This window comes from Cavia porcellus, unplaced genomic scaffold (assembly GCF_034190915.1).
Source record: "Cavia porcellus strain 051 isolate PalLab524CR breed Dunkin Hartley unplaced genomic scaffold, mCavPor4.1 scaffold_22, whole genome shotgun sequence".
Lineage (NCBI taxonomy): Eukaryota > Metazoa > Chordata > Mammalia > Rodentia > Caviidae > Cavia > Cavia porcellus.
In genome coordinates, this window is record NW_026947505.1 from 21,546,267 (window position 1) to 21,568,639 (window position 22,373).

At 36.5% G+C, this 22,373-nt stretch overlaps 1 protein-coding gene across 15 annotated transcripts in view; it reads right to left on the reverse strand.

Annotated features, from left to right (window-relative positions):
• Positions 1 to 22,373, reverse strand: part of Syne1 (spectrin repeat containing nuclear envelope protein 1) — a 430,253-nt gene that overhangs the window by 67,488 nt on the left and 340,392 nt on the right. For all 15 annotated transcript variants that reach the window (XM_063233318.1, XM_023564552.2, XM_013151061.3 and 12 more), the window contains 14 exons: positions 22,102 to 22,234; positions 21,565 to 21,747; positions 20,046 to 20,195; positions 19,388 to 19,564; positions 18,742 to 18,897; positions 13,904 to 14,059; positions 12,579 to 12,749; positions 10,467 to 10,600; positions 9,891 to 10,095; positions 8,005 to 8,187; positions 7,308 to 7,454; positions 4,452 to 4,606; positions 3,250 to 3,397; positions 1,085 to 1,179 (listed from right to left, as the gene is read on the reverse strand). In XM_063233318.1, coding sequence (XP_063089388.1) covers positions 1,085 to 1,179; positions 3,250 to 3,397; positions 4,452 to 4,606; positions 7,308 to 7,454; positions 8,005 to 8,187; positions 9,891 to 10,095; positions 10,467 to 10,600; positions 12,579 to 12,749; positions 13,904 to 14,059; positions 18,742 to 18,897; positions 19,388 to 19,564; positions 20,046 to 20,195; positions 21,565 to 21,747; positions 22,102 to 22,234 — 2,193 coding nt within the window. The remainder of the gene's footprint in view (positions 1 to 1,084; positions 1,180 to 3,249; positions 3,398 to 4,451; positions 4,607 to 7,307; positions 7,455 to 8,004; positions 8,188 to 9,890; positions 10,096 to 10,466; positions 10,601 to 12,578; positions 12,750 to 13,903; positions 14,060 to 18,741; positions 18,898 to 19,387; positions 19,565 to 20,045; positions 20,196 to 21,564; positions 21,748 to 22,101; positions 22,235 to 22,373) is intronic.

A 22,373-nucleotide genomic window follows, 5' to 3' on the forward strand; every position in this document is an offset into this window, starting at 1 on the left:
GGAATGATAAGCAAAAGATAAAAGCTAATTGCACTTGAATTTGTTTTATTTTGAAGGTCTTAAATTATCAGTAAAGCTCACATTTAAGTTTGGCTTGCATAGAATAGAATAAATACAGTATCACATTTTGTGGTTCCAATCTTAACCATGCAAATCTTTCATGTACTTCCAAAGAAATATCCACTTAAAACTGAAATGACTTCCAAACATTAAAAACAAAGCTCTCAATAAAAATAATTTAGTTTCTAATTTTTTAAAAAGACTATAAGTTAATCATAAGTACTGCTCCTACATATGAGAAAGATGTAAATACGTAATAAAATGAATGAAGTTAATTACCCAAACGGCACCATGGAAAATAGATGAGTTTAAGCAAATATTATTTTTAGGAAATGCAAATATTATATGAAATTTCCAATTCATATGCAATAAATCTGAAGAAAAGCTAGATTTTTACTTCTGAGTTTATTTACTATGTAAATGAAAATCAAGCGAGATTTTAGGGTGAATACAACCTGGTTTAAGGTCATAAATCATTTTCAAACATGGGACATAAGGAAATTAGCTGGTATAATTCCAGTGTTGACTACAAATCAGACACAGGAGCGCAAAACCTAATTCTGCTGCTATTTACTTAGGTGACCTTGGTCAAATCAGTTCACATTTGTAGGTCTCAGGTTTTTCATCTCTCAGGAGGAGAGATGGACTAGTGATAGGTAGGCTTCTTTTGGGAACAAAATTTCTGTAATTGTTATAAGAATATTAGAAACATCTGTTTACAAACCATTGATACAATTCATTCTGATCTATTCATTAATTCTAGTCCCTACAGATGAGTAGTGGAGGTTGGCTAGGTGATTTCCAATTACTCCATGTCCTTCATATCACATAATAGCAGTTCTCTAAAAGGATTCAATACACACTCATTTCAGAGTTTCAGACAAGCTTTCCTTCAATTACTGAGACTCCATGATAGTACAATTGCCTTAGGAAGATTGGATATATGCCCTCAACTCTGCTCATTAAAAAGAAAATGACTAATTTACTGGAACCTTTCTTCATAATAATTTATCAAAGATCCTACCTGTCATCAACTTGACCTTGTTCTAGAAGACGTTGCCCATCAATAATGATTGAATGCAAAATCTGCTGACGACTGAACATCTCAGCTTGAAACAACTGTAATTTCAAAAGAGAAGAATATACTTTATAGTTCCTAATTTAGTGATCAATTCTCTCATGACTTTCCAAATATTCTGGTTTTAGCAAGAGTATAAAAAGTATCTCCAGTTAAAACAGAGTATGTGTGAAATCTTGTAATGTAGTAATAATTTATCTTTAAACAATCAATTAAGATAGGCTTGAAGATATAGTTTAGTTTTTGGTTTACTAAAACTAAATGACTAAAAGTAAACTTAAGTTTTCTTCTTTTTTTTCCGGAAAGCACACAATAAGGCAAGTTAATGTACGATTTGTGTTCTAGTCTTTTTGAACTCACTATTTTTTCATTTTATTTAATAAAATTACTTCACTAATAAAACAATAGAAAGGGCTTTCAAATTATTTTTGTTATTTTGTCAAACAGCTTGTTGAGACATAATTCAGCAAACACATTCTAAGTGTCCAATTTGATAGTTATTATATTTCGGATTTGTTCAAACAATATTACATTCAATTTTAGAACATTTTCCTCCCCTCAAGCAGCAACCCCATACTCATCAGCCATTATTTCCCATTTCCTCCCAACTTCTAGCCTAAGTGACCCTAAATTTAGTTCATATTTCTTTTATGCATGGCTTATTGTGAACATTTTATATAAAGGAATTATGCAATAATGGTCTTTTGTGGCCAGTTTTTCCACTTGACATAATGTTTTCAAGTTTTCTCTACCTTACAATACGCATCAGCAACTGATTCTTTTGTATGGCTCGTATGGCACATTTTATTTACCCATTTACTAATTGATGGATATTAGCGTTGCTTCCACTTAATAATTTCATTGTGAACAACATAGTCATACAAGTTTTTGGGTGGAGACATTTTCATTTCTCTTGATGAAATACTTAGAAGTGGAATTACCAGACAGTTAGAGTAACTGTCCGTCTAATATTTTGGGGAACTATCGAACTGTTTTCTAAGGTAGCTTCACCATCTTCTCTTCAGCAACATATGTGGGTTCCAGGATCCTCCACCCTCCCATTGCTGTCTTTCTCGCAGTAGTAATCCTAGTGTGTGTGAAATGACATCTTCTTGTAGTTCTGATCTATGACTTTTATTTTGTCATTTCTCAATTCAGCAAAACTGAATTTAAAAAATATCTTTCACATGTTTAAATTCTGTATTGCTAAAATTTCAGCAAAATGTTTTAAAATTAATTACATTCTCAAGTTTTGATCTTTTTTCTTAGTTGAACATAAGCTTTAGACCTCTGTGTGCATTTCATAAACATGTACAGCAACCTAGCTATGCTAATATATAGCAAAACAGAGACAAAGAGTTAGCAAGTTAATTTACTTTTTGTATACTGTGTTCTCTGTGTTTCTTGAGAAATAATTTTAATGTAGTTTGATCAAGAGGCACACTTGGAGACCTGATAGCTTGATTTCCTTGCATAAAATTCTTACTCGCTTTTCTTTTTTTTGTAGTATTCGGATTCAACCGAGGGCCTTTACCCTGAGCTGTATCCCCAGACAGATCTTTAAAATTTTGAGACAGGGTCTAAGTCACTAAGTTGCCCAGGCTAGGTTTCAACTTGTCATCTTTGTGCCTCAACCTCCCAATGTGTTGGGATTAGGGGCATATTAGACTATGTCTGGCTAAAAATTCATATATATTTTTAAAAGAACAAATAATTACATTTGATTACATTTGATCAGAGCACAGTTTCTGAAGCAATTAGCCTTGGTAATATTACTGTAGGTTACAACGCATTTTGGAAATTGTCTAGCCTCCTGCACCTGTACTCTTTCCAGCTTTCCTCTTACCCACGCCCTAACAGGAGGTGGCTTTTAAGGACAATTCTGGCACTATACATTGCAAAGTATGGATGCCTGACACATGCCTATAAATAATGATAGGGCAGGGAACTGGGCACAGTTTTGTAATCAAGATATCAAAATCTCAAGCTTAAGAAAGTTGAAACAATATATTCATTTGATCAGTATTTTGCTTTTCCCATATACCATATTTTAGCACCTCCCAAAGGCCTGGAACATTTTTGTAATCCTCGGAGCTACCAGCACAACTTACCTCATGTGCTCTCTGCTGTTCCAAAAGATGCTGATAATTGCCTGAAATCTCCACTGCTAACTTTTGCTCCGTTTGTATCAGGAATTCCATCCATGTCTCACATTTTTCCAAGAAAGTCTGATGTTGTAGCAAAAATGACTGCAACTTACTGATACAATGAAGAGCAAGGGATAACAATTAGTTTGCTTATGTGATTATATCTCTAGCATATAAAATTAGGTTAAATACTCTCTGCCTCTAATTCTAATGGAATCACCACAAAGCTTTCAGGTGATGGCATGTTAGGTGGCAAAAATTAAAAAGAAAAGGAACTTGAAAAAAGTAAAAATTAAAATTTTTTTTTGTACTGGGGATCGAACTTACAACCTAGCACTTGCCATGCAGGAATTTATGCCACTGAGCTAAATTCCTGGCCCCCAAAGTTTTTTTCTAAATATGAGAAGTTATATTGTGATTTATATTTTCCATTTCTAGTTCAACTCTGAGTATTCATAGAAAGACCTAGAATTTATAAATATATACAAATAATGAACTTGTACTATAATGATGTACTAGTGCTGTGGTTTGAATGTGTCTGCTCCAAAATTTAGGTGTTGAAACTTAATGACCAATACTGAAGTAGAATTTAAAAGAGGTGATTGGGTCAGTGCACTTGTACAACAATATAATCCCACCTACTTGGGAGGATGAGGTAGAAAGATTGCAAATTTGAGGACAGTCTGAGCATTTTAGCAAGACCTTGTCTCAATACAAAATTTGTGAAAGAACCAGGGAGAGATTGATCATGTCTTAGTTCAAACTACATTACTGCCAAACAGAGAGAGAGAGAGAGAGAGAGAGAGAGAGAGAGAGAGAGAGAAAGAACGACCATGAGAGCTTCCCTTGATAAATGGAATTAAAGCCCTTTCTAAAAAATCTTCCTGCAGCCTCCAGCTCTCTGGCCTTTGGCCTTCTTCTATATGGGGACTTGGTGGGCTCCCCCTCCCCTAGGATGCAGCAAGAAAAGACCCTCATGCAAGTGGGCAGCAGCCCTCACCCAACAACCAAACCCCTTACTTCTTAACTTTGGGCTCCCCAGACTCCGGAACCACGAGAACATCAGCTTCTTTTTTTCTTTGTAAGCCACTTCATCAGTAACATTTTGTTACGGCAGCAGAAAATAAATGAAGATAATTGGAGGGATCAAAGCCTCTCTTGCTTACCTAAATCTTTCTGTAGTCTGAGAGGAGGTGAGAGACCAGAGACAGTTCAGATTCTGCATCCTCTTGATTTCCTTGTCATTCAGGGGCAACCTATACCCCAGTTCATTGAGACGGTCTAAATCTGGAGCCATGCTGCTAAATTTTAACATCTGTCCCTGTAGGCAAGATTGAAGAGCAAGTTCATGGGCACCATGGTCAGAACAGAAGAAAGCTTTTGAAATGTTCACTGTGAATTTCTGATTTCCAGAAACAGCTAGTGTTTGACCTAAGGTGCACTTTGAGGCTACTTACAATCTCTGAAGATACTGCTAGAGAAAAATGGTCTTCTTTTCAATTTGGATTGCTGTAGATAGTAAAGCTACACAGCTACTCATTAGCCATTTGTGGATATTAGTAGATTACATGTATTATCTCATTTACATGATTTATTTACTCATGCAATTCTCACTTGAATTGATAAAGAATAAAAACCATGCTGATGAATGAAAGTCTTACTCTATATTTTATTCATGCTAATATGATACTTTATTATTCAATAATAATAATAGTTGTAACAGTATTGCTAACATTTATTGTGTTCTTGTCATGAATTAAAAATAGTTGTAACAGCTCACAATAAATCTTGTGAAAATAGTGTATATGTTCATCAATAGATGAACAGAGTAAAGAAAATGTGTATATATACACTCTGGAGTACCCCTCACACATACAGGATAAATCTAAGTCACTGGGAGGGAAATGGATGTACCTCGAGACCAGAATGCTAAGTGAAATAAAACCAGATACAGAAATAAATATTGTATGTCTTTTTTCTTCTATGAGAAACCCAAACTACAAATAATTTAAAAAACAAAATAAAAGACAGATGATATGAAACTTGAAGATAGATCCTTCGTGTATGGGAAGCAGTTTTAAGGGTAGAGCAAAAGAAGAGGATGAGGAGGTAAAAAAGATTGTGCTGGGCCAGAGGTTTAGCTCAGTGGCATAAACGCCTGCCTGGCAAATGTGTGGTTGGGAGTTTAATCCCCCATACAGAGGGTAGGGGGGATTACACTGTGATACTATATACACCAACTAAACACTGTGAATGTATCACAAACATGTACTAATAAAAACTGTTGTATTAGTTTATAAGCATCAGTCTTATGTCCCCAATCCAATCCCCAAGTTGCTAAGTCTCAACAAAGACATGTAGTCCAGGCTTTCAAATCTTTCTTCCCTTCAAGTGCAGGGAAAGCTGCCCGTTCTGGGATTCCCACAGGCATTTTTATCTTTAGGTAGGGAACTGGCTACGAGAAAGAAAAAATTAAAGATATCTTTAGCTCTGCCATAAAGATACATTCTTAATTCGGGTCTCTGCAGAAAGTTTTGTGATCTCTGAAGAAGATAAAGCTTCTCAAGCTGGGTGATGTGGTGCATAGCTATAATCTTGCACTCTGGAAGGCTGAGGTAAGAGGATCACAATTGCAAACTCAACCTGGACAATTTAATGAGACCTAGTCTCACAATAAAGAATTTCAAAAGGGTTGAGATATGGTTCATTGGGAAGGCCTCAGTCCACAAAACAAAGTAACTCACGTGATCATTGAATTCAAAGGTCTAGCTGTTAGATGGCAGAATTTTCACAAGTAGACATCAACACTGAACAAAACTGATAAGCCCTTGTGCTTTTCCTCCTGCACACAGAGGGAGTAAGACACTATTCTGATTGTAGAAAGCACAAGAACAGAACTGAATGTCATGATTAAGTTTGGAAGGAAGAGAATAGAAACACGACACCAGAAAGCCAGGCACCAAACAGCAGCAGCTTTCTTAAGACAGTGACACTGAACAAAACAGCCAGGAATTTATTCTTTTTTGGGAGGGAAGGATTTGGTAGAGATAAGCATGCTGAAAGGAGAGATAAGCACCCAGACACTGGGCAGCAGTGGGACTGCCGAGGGGCTGGGAGGAGAGATGGACAGCAATAAAAGAGGAGATGCCTGGGGAAGTCAAAGAAAGGTTATGCCAGACTCACTGGTGCTTCTCCTAAGAGCAGCGGGAATTTACAGGATTTAAAACCAGGTAAATGATAAAATTTGCCTATCTGTGATATGCTGTTTTCCACATTACTGAATGTTTAAAATTGTTAGTGATTAAGTAAAACCTTTCATTTTTCTTTTTAAAAATTATCTAATATTGCTAATTGACAATCACATTTTACAGTTTGGGTTATGTTGCGGTTTTTTTGCTTGTTGTTTGTTTCTTGCCATAGTGGGGATTGAACCCAGGGACTTTTATGGAAAAACATCCCAGCCCTTCTTAAACTTGTTTATTCTAAGATGGAGTCTAAATTGCCCAGGCTAGGCTTGGATTTATGATGCAACTGCCTCAGCCTCGTGGGATGCTGAGATTACAGGCTTGTGTCTGCATCCTGCCCAGCTCAGTGTGATATTTTGGAATATGCGAAATGCTTAAATCAAAGTAATTAAATAAAACTTTAAAGAAGTCAGTCATCCTGACAGCCAGCATGGAAGTGGGTGAGGGAAAGGAAGGAAAGAAGGTCTGCAGGAGGCTGTACTGTCCAGGGAAGTGGAGTAGGACGAACCAAGAGCGTGCTGTTAGATGGGAGCCGCAGCTATGAAAGAGGGACAGGAAGTAGAAAGAAGAGTGAGGCGGGACTTCCGCTGTGGGCTGGGCTGCCATCAAGCACTCGCTGCAGTCACAGTGCGCTCCTCTCAGGAAGGAAGGAGGGCAGAGATGCTGAGAGTTTCCCTGGAAATTCTAAAAGAAGTAAATCCATACTGATCCTGCGTTTCCTTTATGATTATGAGGACGGAAGCGAGGACATCTAGGCAAAAATACAAGCACACTTACTTTAAGTTCTTCCATCCTTTCCTGGATGGTGGAGAGGTCGGACGAGTGGGTGGGGTCCTGGCCTTGGAGCACCTCTTCAGCTTCTACAATCCAGGCCTCCAGAGCTTCCAAACTCTTGGCAAAGGTTTCAAAGTCAACAACTCCAGCCTTGAACCACAAAAAGCAATCAACATTTTAGTGATCAACTGATATTTTAATAAAAATCTAATGAAATGGCAAATGGATATTGAAACTACTTTCCATAGTCGTATTAAATTGCATTTCTGAGAGAAGCTGTTTCTAAAATAACAAGACCACAATCATATAAAAGTTTTCTTCATTTATGTAAATTTTCTAAAAGGTAGACCTATTTTCTATATATCATTTGTCAATAACATCATGAATTACATCTTTAAAAAATCAGATTTTTTTAACAGCTTAAATATTAGTATTAATGACCCTTAGTGTTAATTAGCTGGACATATCATGGAGGCTGATATAGTTTGGGGGCTTAACTCCCAGAAAGATCTTTAAATTATTTTGTAGAGAGCAGTGTAAAACCCCTACCATCTTCTCTTGTTCCCACTGGAACTTCCAAGTTGGCTTTGGTCTTGGAGGAGGCACTGCCTCACTAATGAGCCCTCCATTTCCTGTGTTTATGCCCAGAAGTTATGTGACATACCTAGTGTATAACACACACTGAACATGAACTCTGCACCTGTAACATTGTCTGCTGTTTGCAAAGAGCTTGCTCCAGGGTGCACAAGTGCTGGCTGAGGGAGAGCTGATCGGACTGAATGGCCTCGGCTGCTGAAGCATCCACTTGCTGCTTGAGTTGTTCTCCCAGCTCATGGAGAATGAAGAGGGAGTCTTTAATGGTCCCAAGTCCTTTGCGGAGGTCCTGTAGGAGATGAAAATACCTTCACTATGATGTGATCTGTGAAGTGTGTTACTAATACAATCAGCAGTAGGCAAAAGGCAATTCACCTAGGTATGTAATTCCTACTTGTTGTATTACTATGCTAAACAATTTCCACTTGCATAAAAATGATCAAGAATTTAATTCAATTTTTAAAAAATTTATCTACATATTATTATATATATAACTACAAAAATACACTTATTATACATAGCTAGTATGTATATCCACACATGAAAATACTATGCATAAATACTTTTCTGATACTAAAACCAACATAGCTTAATCATGGAAGAAATGGAGAAAAACAGACATAAACAAAGAAAACAAATCCACCACAATCCACAAGTAGAACCAGAGATTGGCATTGTTTTCCTCCCTCTTTATATAATTGAAATCATATTGAAGACACAGTTCTATCTTTTTTAAACCTTTTTCTACTCTTTTATTTACCAGGTCTTAATTTGTTCATGCATCTTCTATGTGTGTGGTTCTGTTACTATGGTTCTAACAACTCTCTAGTGCTTATGGGAGTATAAAACCCACAGACACTTCAGGTAAGCAGGGGTGACAGGTGACAGTAGTCTGCATCTCTGTTCTTTCCATGGCATTGCCTGCTGCTGTGTTTTGTGAAACTATCTTACATGCTCATAGACACAAGCCCTTGACAATCCCCTCTGCCTGGTTTGTAGCCACTACTAAGACACAACATGTGACTACTGTTCTCCCTGCCCCTAGGCCCCAGCTCGAGAGAACAGGACCTGTTAGGCTCACAGAATGATTACTGCAAGAGAAAGAGACAAGGTGGCCCTTCAGTCGTGACACTGGCAACAGCCCAGGTGTATTTCAAATGAAAATGGCAGCTTTTGTAGAATAAACTATGTAGACACACATATGTACCCCCCCACACACACACGCACAACAAAACTCAAATATTATTATTTTTACTGTAAGTGTTCATCTTTTGTGTTGAAGTTACTACTCAGGCTGAAGATATTAGGATACATTAAACTTCTATTTACATAGCTTTTATAACTTGCCCAATCCTAATAAACTGAGTTGAGAAAGTTTCTAAGATGATTTCTGTAACAAGTTCATTGAAACAAGACAAATAAGGATAAACAGTCAGAGCCATGTAATGGATGAAATAAGAGCAGAGCCTTTCTTGAAAACCTTAAGTAGCCTACTGGCAGCTACAGTGAAAAAGAGAATTATTTAAAAGCTATTAAAAAGAAGTATAGCAATAAATCAAGACAGAAAGACTTCTTTATACCACAAAATTCTTAGACAAAACTATTGTAGATGTTTACACAAGAGATAAAAATTCTAAGTGGATGAAAACTTTAACAGTTGATTTCTTAAAGATACAATTTGATACCTCATGAGGTCATTTCTTCTATTGACCATCTCAAGAAAGCCAGATAACCTAAGTCCTTCTCGTGGATTATATTCCATTAGTAAAAGTGAGAAAAATGAAATGATGGGAGGGGAACTCGTATATCTTCAACATGTCCAACTCTGCTCTGCAACCCTAGAAGACTCTTTAATATACATAGGACAATAATTTTTAGTTAGCTGTCACAGGGTGAGACATGTCCAAGCTTACACCTATCAGTACGAGCCCTGTTAAACTCGCAAAGTCTAGGCATAGCGTGTTGGAGAAACAGCATAGTTCTCGCACATACATTGCAGTCTTGAATCCACGTAGCCACCTCATTGTCAGCGATGTCCTTGTTCGTGGCTGCCTTCAACAGCTCATTGGTGCGTTCCTCCTGCTGCTGAACTGTGGAGGCGCACTGACTAGAGTAGTCTTTGAAGCGCTGCCAAAGCTGAAGGAGGGCCTTGCTCCAGTGCAGCTGCTCAGCAATCTCTTCCAGCAAGTTATTCCATCTGCGAAGAAGAGCCAGCACACATGGGCAGACCATTATCGCTCACCAAATGCTGTTATTTACTATTGTATTTGTCACGATCAAGGTTCATGTGAACATGAAAATAATGCAGGGAGGACTCATTTCTATTTAATTCAATAAAAAGTGACAGGTCATGGTTACATTTCAAAGGTGAGCAACCTTCGGAGTGTACCAGTTCTAATTATTCCTAAATATCATCACTATGTATTGGCCACTGTATTCGTTTTGTGAAGATGAAAACATTAATAAGGTAGAATCTGAAAAATCTCAAATTCAAAACATCAGAATGTTTTATTACATTTACAGTAATACTGGGATATAAATAATGTGCAAAGTTAGCATACTCCATACCTCATATTGATGTCTTTCAGTGTATTGGTGAGCGTTTCTGTCACAGGTGGGTGACACTCTTTTAATAGTTGGTTGGTGACAGCGCCAAATTTCTCTAAGCTCCTTTCCTGTTTTTCTAAGTCATCATGAAGATTCTGCCCAAACAAAAAGTCTCACAGATGACATGACAGCATCTAAATTCTAATAATCAAGTTTCAAAGAATTTACCAAGTTATATGTGTGCATGACTTTGCTCTATTGCTCTATAAGCTTTATTTAGTAGTCACTTTCCCCCTTCTATGGTTTTGTTTTTATGGCTCTGCTAAGAGATTCTCTGAAATTAAATGTTTTTATAGAGGGACCTGGGACTCTGCTGGAAATGACCATAGCAGAAACTCTTCTCCAGCACCTGTTAGGAAGGTATGGTCAGGGCATGAGTACCATGTATTACACTGTGGTTGCCACTGATGCTCACAGCAAAATATCAGGACATCATTAACACACATATAATGGTTCTTCCAAAAGCTCTTGATAATTGAGATTGTAAGTCTGAGTACCATCTCTATATTCTATCTTTTGGTATTCTTCTTGGCAAAAATTTTAAAAATTTATTGCATTTTTAATTGATATAACTTCATATATTCATGGAGTACAGTGTGATATTTGGATACATGTTTACATTGTGAAGTGATTAAGCTAATTAACATTATCACCATTTCAGGTACTTTTTTAGTATTGTCTAAATAAGGTGGTCATAGAAAATGATATAGAATGGTGGTTACCCAAAGCTAGGAGAGGGAAAAGAAAACGCTTTTGTTTTCAGCTGAACAGGAGAAATAACCAATGGTGATTTATTGCACAGAACGTGACTATAATTAATGATAATGCATTGCGTATTACAAAATTGCTTGAAATAAAGTATCTGTATAAGGAAGGTTTGGTGAACTCTTCCACCAAAGATCAAGAAGGAACTAGAAGATGATGTTTTCCTGGAAATGTTGCCAAACTGATATTGAGTTCTTAGTAGAACTCCCCAGGCAAACTGGGCTCCAAAATCTAGTGCCATTTAATATCAGTATCTGATTGCCCTTAAATCAACATATTCAAGGGAAAGGCCTTAATCTTTTTATCTCTAAAGACAACTCTTGCAGGTGTTAACGTAGAATATGTTAAAATATAAAGGACTTCTAGCATTCTCAAAGTTACAAAGTGTGGTTTTATATTTAATTGTGCTCAAAATAAATTCTAATGTTTCTTGGTACCTGCAACAACTATTTAAAATCAGAAGAACTTTTCTTCACACATTTCATCCTTTGTTCTCTCCACCTCACCCCAAAAGAGACATTCCCTTCAGAGCAAACACACGGGGGAGGTTGGCAACACATCATTTCAGAAAGCCAAGTCAGCAAAGTAAGCTACAAGAACCAGAGTGCATGCTGGGCTCCTGGGGCAAACTGTCCCTTGAGGGCTGGCCCTGCCTAGCCCAGAGTCTGTGCTGTTAGTCAAGAAGAAAGAGCAGAGATGAGTGTGGCCCAGTGCCCCGGTGTGCGGGAAAGTAGCAGCGATTTGAGGACAGTGGCCTGGGATAAGAGCTTGTTTTATAGCTATGAGAAGGAACAACAGTGAATTCTAGACCCTGTGAGAATGGAGGCACAGGAAAGCAGGCAGTGAGCGCGGGAAGGGAGGAACATGGACACACTGGACAGGCTGTTGCTATAACACTGAAGAAGAAAAAAATAACGATGCTTTCAACATTTACCACTTTTGCTATTTTTCTCTTTGTTTTCTTTTAGATGCCTTAGAAAGTGTTTGGCAAAGCAGGATAAAAAGAGAAAGGAAAGATACAAAAGCTAGTGAATGGTATGGGTGAAGGAAGTTGATTTGGCATAAAAATCATTTCATTAAATACATCGATGCTGATGCTTATTATATAAGAGGAAATTTAAAGCCACTTAGTTATAAAACTACTCATCCAGAACTTGGTACCCACAGGCAAATTAGATTGGCACAACAAAGCAGGTAAAATGTAAAGATTTTTAAAACGTTAAATATAAACAACATACTGGCAAGCTTTGCTACCTATTTGATCTCAATTAAAAATAATGCTAAGGATTCTCTGAATCCACGCCTTACCTGAAGATTGTCTACCTGAACCTGCACAGCTTCGAAGGAGCCGGTCAGCAGTCGGAATCGGGACAGGGAGTATCTGGCCTCCATGAGGTGACTGTTCATCTCTTCCAAGGCCACTTTGTGTTGGTCCCACTGGTCAAGCACAGACTTCAACCGTATCTTTAGTTGTCCTGCCTTTTGCAAAAGAGGAGTAAGTTAATTTATATGATCTCTTTCCTTAATCACAGTCATACTTAATCTGTGTCCAGAAGGTTAGATTAAGATTAGCGTTGACATCCAGGGAGTTCACAGTAGACATCTTTTTAAGTGATACAGGCCAAAGTAAAATACTTTATGATACAGATACATATACATATATGAAATGGCTTTATATTCTTTGCCTTAAGATGTTCATTTGAGACAGAGAAAGAGAGAAGAAGAGAGAGAGAGAGAGAGATTGTGTGTGTGTGTGTGTGTGTGTGTGTGTGTGTGTATGCAGATGTCATTTGTTGGGATCAGACAATCTGAATTTAACCAGAGATTTCTTATTTTCTAATACTATGATGTTAGGTAATTTTCATTACCCTTCAGCATCTCAGTTTCCTCATCTATAAGACCTATAAGATGGGGATAATGATTATTGCTACCTTATAAGGTGCATCTATTTTCTCTGCATAAAGGGAAAACACTGCAACCCATCAAAGTACTATCTGACAGACCAAAGGAGAAAGAAAGTGCTGTGTCCACTATAAGGCAAAGCCTACAGGTGCAGCCAGATGCCAGCCCTGTCCCTGAAACAAACAGGAAGTAAGAAAGATCAACAGGAATTTAAATAGTCTATTTCTCCTTTATACTAGTTTGTTTTTCCATGAGACAATATCTCCATGAGAGAACTGTTTTTTATACACTTTCATGGTAAACTTTCCAAACATTTTCATTGAATTATAAAAAATGTATAGTAAAATAGAGCTAAGGACAGGTTCAAGATAAGGTAAACACAGAGTAGCCAGCTGAGTCTGTAGATGAGTACAAGGAGATGTCTACTGTCTCCCAGTTTCTACATGGCATTCAGGAGAAAAAGCAAGGCTGGAAACAGATGTTGAGAATTGTCTGGGCCTAGACAGTGTCGAAAGCTATGGGAATGGAGGGAGTGATACTTCTCATGTTTCTCAGAGGAAGCACTGGAAGACTTTTCTTTTAAAAAAAGGGTTAATAAGATGGACTTAACAGTACAGAGCGATGTTACCTAGATTTGGCAGTTAATTACAAAGTCACTTTAAGAAACTAAAACTCAAGATTGGACAAAGCTAACAAACAGTCTTGGAGGTGAGGCTCCATCTCAGCATTACCATGTGCTCTAAATTTGCCCAGGTCCGGTTGAGCTCCTGCAGCGTGCACAGGACAGTGGCGGACACTTCTTCTTTCTTGTTCTGAATCAAAGCAAGCCCGTTCTGCTCAATTTTCTCTACTTCTTTTTCTTTTGCTTTAATCAAATCTTCAAGATCCTGAAATATTTTTTTTAAAAATAATCATTTAAAATCATTCTATTGTGAAACTGAAATTGAGCTACAATGGTTTTGGGTACTAAAAATCTGCTGTGCATCCAAATGGTCATCATTCTTTAAAAAAGGGCCTCCACAGTCATATTTATTTCTACCTACACCTAAATGCAAAAAAATAAGGCTTTTTCTAATCTATGGGGGGAAGTAACATAACTGAAAACAAAAGTATAATCCGATTATGCACTAGAAAAAGAAATGGCATTATGTAATTATTTTTCAAAAAGTTACAAGGAAATATATGTCAGAAATTTTTCAAAAGTTGCATAGCCTATCTCTTGGAAGAAACATCACAGAATGGTGTTTGAGATTCAGAAATATTTCTGCTGCTGTTGTGTTGCTTTGAGTAAGTGAAAAATGTCCACTGGGTCTCAGTTTCTTCAGATGGAAAAATCAGAAGGTTGAGAAAGAATTTCCATTCTCTTCCCTCTCTTTCTGAAATACTGTGATTACGTGTGATTCTGAAAGGTTAGAGGTTTTTTTCATGACTCAACTCTTTATTTTCTTCAGGATGTGCATTTATCATTATCAGATGAAATGTTTAAGAAAGAAAAATAAAATGAAAAGACCTCTCATATGATAGTCATAATCCAACATACATTTTAATACCATTTGAAAATATAATGTTCCATTAAATTACGCTGAGACAGACACTAACATTAAATAGGTAAATAAATGGGAGATTAAGTTATCCAAACTGGCCGAGGTCACTGAGCTGGTGAGGGTTAGAGGGGGCATAAAACCTAAGCCTTTGAGTCTCCTGACTCCCAGCCCAGTGTGGGAGGTGAACTGCCTGAACCCAAACTCTGCAGACGTGTAAATACCACACTGAGTGTTTAAATTAGCCAAGTGTTAAGACACATTTACATCCCTAGATTCAAATGCACATTTCTGGAAGGAAAAATACATTTTGAAGGTCCTAGAGGTTAGAAGGGAGAAAATCTCAAAGTACTCAAGTTTGGATAAATTTCTCAATCACGTAAAAATGACCTCTACCCTTTCTCATGACCCATATACGTGGGTAATAGTATTAGGATTTGGCAACTGTGATATGGTGTTAATGATGAGTCTGGTATCTGCTATGCTAAATATAAATTGTATTCTTCATCTTATCACCCCTTTTGCTTTTGTTTCAGTTGTGGCTCAATGTTTTCACCTCTCTGTACCTCATTTGTAAAATAAGGATAATAAAATATTTTCACTTACCTAAAATTAGATAAATGTATACTCAATTATCTTTTAATCTGTCAAAAACTAATCAAATATAAGATGACACATTCAGCCAGTTGGCAGTTTGCCATATTTACATTTAAGAGTAAATTTATGTTTTTCCTCCTGAATGACTACTAAGTTATTTTTGTCTTGATGCAGTTAATTAGAAATTCAGGCATTTAGTAACTTAAAGAGATCATTATTGCTTTCCATATTATCCTCTCATTTCTACTTTATAATTCTGTCAATATTATAACTACTTTGATAATTACAAGACTAGGAATCTAGTGATTACTGGGTGTGCAGGTCCTTTATGTAGTATAAAAATACCGTTTACCTTTGCAACTTTTTCTCTTTATTAATATAAAAAACACAGATAATAATCTTGATTTATATTTGATAAATAACATAGTATTATCCATTTATTGATATTTTGATATATAATAAACATCTATTAATAATCCTGTCAACATGATTATAAAATTCACCTGTTATAAACTAATTTTATCCTCATTTATCCATAGATGCTATTTTCAGTGAGAAATATTAAAGATATTGTCTTCTGATTAGAAAAACATCTCCAAAAACGTCCTGTATATATGTGTTGCCATAAGAGCAAAATCCAGGAAGGAAACAGAATTGAAATATATACTCTTTTGCAAAATAAAGGTGTGTTTTCCTTTCCTTTCAGTAATAATGAAAAGATTATTCTACTTCTGATAAATGAAGGAAAAGGCCAAAGCTAACATTTTTGTTATGATAAATCATCCTCAACTTGAGTTAACTCATAAATATCAGTTTTTATGTTGCTTTAAATTAATAAATCACCTCTAAAAGACTGGACAAATATTCAAGATTTTTTTAGCAAAATTCAGCTTGAAGCCAGTCACTGATTTAAGTATGCTGGCTTGAATTTCACACTTTGGTCCAAAGGAACAATTTCTCAAAAATGACAATAAATTTTATCAAGGTTTGTGGTAATGCCAAATAGAACCTCCCAGTTAGGCCATTGTAATTTATGTGCGATGTTTCAAAATAACGGTACAGTAATGCTTTTTCTGTGATTTTGTTTCAGAGAAGTGACTTGTCATTTGGAATCATAAAAAGGCATTAATACAGACGTCTTTGAATTGCACTATAGAATTTCTCTTGTCTGAACTGACTCTCTGGGAGACTGAAACTTAGGTCCTTTGGAGTAGTATAACTTGGCCAAGCTTCTGTAATATTTTCCAGATAGTGATATGTCTCTAATACATAGAAGACAGATACAGGAAAAGAAACAAAGGTAAAATGGCAGGCAACAGTGCATTAAAGAAAATGAAAACATAGTAAGAAAGAGAAAAAGGAGAGAGAAAAGAAGGAAAAAAGAGAAGTTACTTTATTGTAATATTTCAGTCTCCCAATACTAAAGTCATCCCAATAATGAAACAATGAAGCATTAATCTTGCTAATAGTAACAGTAAGAACTGCTCTTTAAACTAGTGAAAATCTTTTTTAACTTCAAACTCAATAGAAGATATGACTTTTCATCCTTAAGAATAAAAATTTGAAGTTAGGAATTTAGCTCAGCAGCATAAATACCCGCCTGGCAAGCACAAGGTCAATCCCCAGTATCAAAAAAAATAAAATAAAATAAAATAAAATTTGCAATTCTGGCTTATTTGTAGATGTTAGGGTTTGTGGCCTAACTTAGAATTACTGCTGCTCTCTGAAAATTGGAAATCCAGTGAGACTAGCTGATGTACATTTTGGTCTTTATGCTTTTATATATGTATCTTCTGATTTGAAGGATTTTGAAAATGATCACTTCTGAGTGCAGTGGCTCAGGCCTGTAATCCCAGCACTTTGGAGGCTGAAGCAGGAGGGTTGTTGTGAGTTTCAAGCCAGACTGGAACACATAGTGAGTTCAAAGCCAGCCTGAACTACATAGAGAGACACTGGCTCAAAAAAAAATTTATTATATAAAAGTACCTTTGTATTCTTCGATGAGATGATTTTCTTTGCCATTTTTACGCAGCTTTTTAACTGCAACTCATTAGCACATGAGCCTATGCTTTAAGCATGTTATCATCCTTTTCCAAACCCTGAGTCTCTGACTAAAGTGCTTAAATATAAACTTTCTCATATGCATCCCAAATAGAAAATACGCTGATCAGAGAGGAGATTTTCCCTCAATTCCTTTCTTTTTGAAAACTAAAATAGAAAAACAACATTTAGGGGAAGGAGCTTTTGTAGGAAACAGTCATGGATCTGACTAGTGGATGTGAAAAATAGTGCATTATTTTAAAATGATTTTTATTACAGGATTAACAGAAAGAGTTCACATTTTTTAGATACTTAAGGATGCCAGAAGGAACTTACACACTGCTAAATCAGTAATCATTCCACCTAACCCTCTGTCCTCTGCTCTAACAGGGCATAGGCAGACTCCACGAGCTTCTCCATGAGACAGCACAAGAAGGAACCCTGTCACTCGTGAAGTATTCACCCAAGTGTGGACCTGGAATCCAAGCAAGTCTCTAGAGCTGCCCACTCACTGCAAGCACAGAGCAGAGAAGCAGAGAAGTGACTCTGTAAGGAAAGGACTTGACCAGGCTAGCGCTGATCATGAGATCTGCCTAGTTTCTGCAATAAGTCATAGTGTCAGCAAATATTACAGAGACTTAACTCTAACAAGTAAATATCGTTTATTTTGAATCAAAATTTTTAAAAATTTCAGAAAATGTGGTTATGGCTTAAATGTGAAATAATATTAGGAAATCACTGTTAGTTTTTTGTGGTTAATATTATAGTTGCACAAGAAAGTATTTGTTTTAAAGTTGTGTATTACAGTGTCTAATGATAAAATGATGCGATCTCTGTGTTGAGCCACGGCACCTTTAAGAAAAAAGATTCTGGGAGCTCAGCAGCAGAAGCTCCTGCCTGGTAAGCACAAAGTCATGAGTTCAATCCCCAGTGCCAAAAAAAAAAAGAAAGAAAAGAGAATTCAGGTGAATGTAACTACAATCTTACAGTTCTAAGTCTAATGATCAGCATATAGGATTTACTGTACTTGTTTCTACTTCTAACTATGTTTGAAAATTTGCATAATTTCACATTTTTAAAAGCAGCTATAATGGGCACCATCTTGCATGACTGTGGAGCCAGCACTTTAGGGGACTAAAGCAGAAGGATCACAGCAAGTTTGAGGACAATCTGGGCTACACAGTGAGTTCAAGGCCAGTCTGGCTTATTCAGAGAGACCCTGTCTCAACAATAAATAAATAAATATGAAATAAATAAAAGCAGTTGGAAAAAAGAGTTGAAAAAACCCATTAGCCACGTAATCAGAGAAATTTGCTACCAAATGCAAGTTTTGGAAATTATTTAGCTCACAGCTCCCAGAATTTTTTATGTGAGCCTCCGGGACCAATTACCTGACAGTCTTTCAGCGCATTCTGAACAGAAGCCTGGTCTCCAATTTGGTGTTGTTGTTTCAGTCTCTCTTCCTGGGTTTCAAACCAAGTTTTCAGACATTGTACATTATTTTCATATTCTGACCAAGATTCCAGTAAGCCTTCCAACAGCTGGATCTGAACAAACACAATGAAATGAAATTTGCAATTGTATTTTAAAAGAGAATCAGTGGCAGCTGAACTATTCTAGCCTTGCCAGCGAGGAAATTCCTAAAATACAGTCTACTGAATTATAATTTAAAAAATTAATTTTATCAAGTGTGAATCAATGGCCATTATTGATAAAAAAGAAAGAATTCAAACAAAGGTGAGAGAAATTAAGTGGCATTTTAAAACACTTTAAAAAATGAAATACAAGGTAGGAGATTTAGCTCAGTGACACAAGTGTATACATATATACACATATACACTTGTATATATATATACACACATATACAAAGAGAAAATAGCAGGACTAAAGAAAGGTTAGAAACAAACTTCAGTGGGATTTCTGGAAGCTTTCTTGTGGCCCACATAGCCACAGTATACATGAAATGAGTCTTTCTGGGGGAATGTGTCTCTTCCAAGGTTTCTGATAGAAACAGGCAAGACAGGACATCTGGTTTACCTTCTCGGTCACTAGACCTTGCAGAATTTGCCAACTTTTATTCATTGCTCCAAGTTGCTCAGCAAAATCGGTCTTATCACTCCGTTTACTTTCCACATCCTGGCTGCTGATTTGTAGCACAGACTGGTTCACAAAATCGACTGTTAGCTGTTTACAGTTAATATCTATTTTAAAACCCTAAGGGAAGGAAGGAGAAAATAAGGAAACAAGGTAGCATGAGAAACACCTATTTTACCAGGAGTTGCAAAACCTCAAATTATCTTAATATTACATCATTTCTATGACTTTGTCCAAATGGCACAATTTGTGTTTATTCCCATGGCCTATTGTTTTCAGAAGTCAAACGAACATATGTATGCATTATATAAACATACAGCTGCATATAATTAGGCAGAAGATGCCAAAGTAATGAAATTATGTAATATTTATAAATTATAATATTTATTTTTATCATCTCTATTATTTCACAAATAACAAAATTATTCTCAACATTGGACAAGGTGTCTATGGCTATACTTAGAGATGCAGTTTGCCTGCTTCTGAATTCCTATCTGGTCACATGTACTGAATATATACACCCCAAGATCCAATCTTCAGAATTTGAGCGTTTGAGTTTTTCATGTACTCTACCTACATGAAAACAAAATGTGTTAAGTACCTTGTATTTCTGAAGGTATTCATGAATTGCTTTGTAACCTATGGCATTTTTTATATCTTCTTCATCCTTCTGAATAACACTTTCCATTAAAGAGATCCAACTCATGACTTCAGAAATGGCATGGCGGGAAGGCAGCTTGTCCATTTGGAGCTGGTCAAGTTAGAGACAGAACAAGTCCCAAATATTAAACCCCAACTCAAGTTCTGCTAACAGAAGAACACCACAGTAATTTGTACTAAAGTAGCAACAGAAATATTGTTTCTTAATGGCATTTTTTTAGATCTTAGAAGCTTGAAACACCAGGAAAACACTGAACAATACTAGTCATTTTATGTTCACTTGACATCTAAGACTGTAAACATTGCATAAATATTAACTAATTAATCAAACACCAGCAAGAAGAAAATATTATTCTTATTTTATAGCTTGTTTTATGAGTTTTTAAAAACCTAGCTACAAAACATTCAACAGATGTATTTTATTAATTATCTTGTAAAAATCTCTGTATTATGACTCAGGAATGCTAAAAGGAGGAAGAAAAATACCACACCACAAGCTATCATTTTCTAGAATTTTTTGGCACTCTAACATTTATTCCTAAGAACACAGCCAACTTCCTGAGTCTTTAACTGAAATATACTGACTTCTGAATTTTACTTAATAGAGCACACAGTTATGAACATAGTTATCATAATAATTTGTAAGAATACAGGCAGTCATTTAAAGTCTTTATAGATCAGCTCCTAATGTGGTGCTGAAAGGCAGAGATTAATACAGGGTTTTGTCTCTTTCCAGACACGTATAACTGTTGAATGAGTGATGGGGGTGTGTAACTATGCACAGTTATCATACATGGTAAGCAGTGATGATAGGGAGAGGAAAATGATAAAATGATTGGGAATCCAGAGGAGTGAGGCATATTTCAGAGAAGTGGAATATAATCATGTGCCGAATAATGGTGTTTCAGTTAACGGTATATATGATGGCCATCCCATGTGATTATATTGCTGAGTGATACTGTAGACATCTTGGTTCATGTGAATCTATTCTATGATGTTGACAAAATGGCCCAAGAACACAGTTAGTATAGATCCTTGTTGTTCTATGATGCTTGACTGTACCTACATTTACTGAATTTCAGGTGTTCTCTTGTACGTGGCACAGTAGACCTTTTACCATAACATATCATAATTCTTCCTAGCTACTCACTTTATATAATTGCTCACATTATGCCATTAGAAAATAGTTTTAAACAAAGCCAAAGATTTCAATGCGCATGTGCAAGTGCACGTGCACGCACCCCCCCCCACACACACATTAAAGCAGCATTTGGAAGTAGTGCTACCTGAGTAGGGCTCTCTAGAATGGTTCATTTTTACTGTATAATATGATGTGAGGAAGACAATTGTTGTCTGAGAGAGCTGATTTAAACTTATGAAGAAAGGAAGATTAATACAGCTTTCCATCTAATATGGCTTAAATTAGCTATTACCAACTAAACCAACCCTCACTTCCATACCTGGTGGAGCTTTTCCTGGATAGCTGGAATATTAGTCAGGATGTCCATCCACTGGCTGTCAATGTGGGACAACTCAGAACGCAGGGGAGCTGTGTCCACCTTCTTCAATCGGAGAAGCTGATTTCCAGTGCTCAGAACAGATGATTTGAGGGCAGATTTAGCATCCACTTCTTTAGAAAATTCCTAAAAGAAAAAGCACTATTCAAATTAGGCTTTTGTAGACAGACCTTTAGTTTGAGGATTTGATCAACTGACTGCATAAGAAAAGCTTCCTTGATATCTTCAAGAGACCACAAGGTTGGACTTTCTACAAGGGAGTGGAATCAGCACATTGTTGCACTCAAAGGAAAGCTGACCATTACTTGAAAACTACTGGAAAGAGAATGCTGAGCATAAACAGAGGTGAGTCCTATCAGTGTGCATAACAAATTTAGTATCTAGCACACTGATCTCCCTTTTGTTGGTGTATGGCTTAGGCCTTACCTACTGGCTTAACAACACAAAATTGAGTCAAATGCCTCAGATTATCAGACTTACCAGGAAAGCATTTAGATGATCACGGACCATTTCTAGTTCTTGTGGGACTGTCACAGATTGCTGAGTCCAAAATACCAGCCTGTCTTTTGCAGACTGTAACCAGTGAATTAGATCTGCAGACTCACTTTGATATCTGTGAATATTAATGAATCAATTAAGTAAATAGTCCCTGTCTTCTGCTCAATCACGTAATTTACCAATGTCCAGACTTTTACAAAATCCCTGATAGATTTAGATGAAACTGCACTAGTTTGACCTTCTGAAATTGTTGT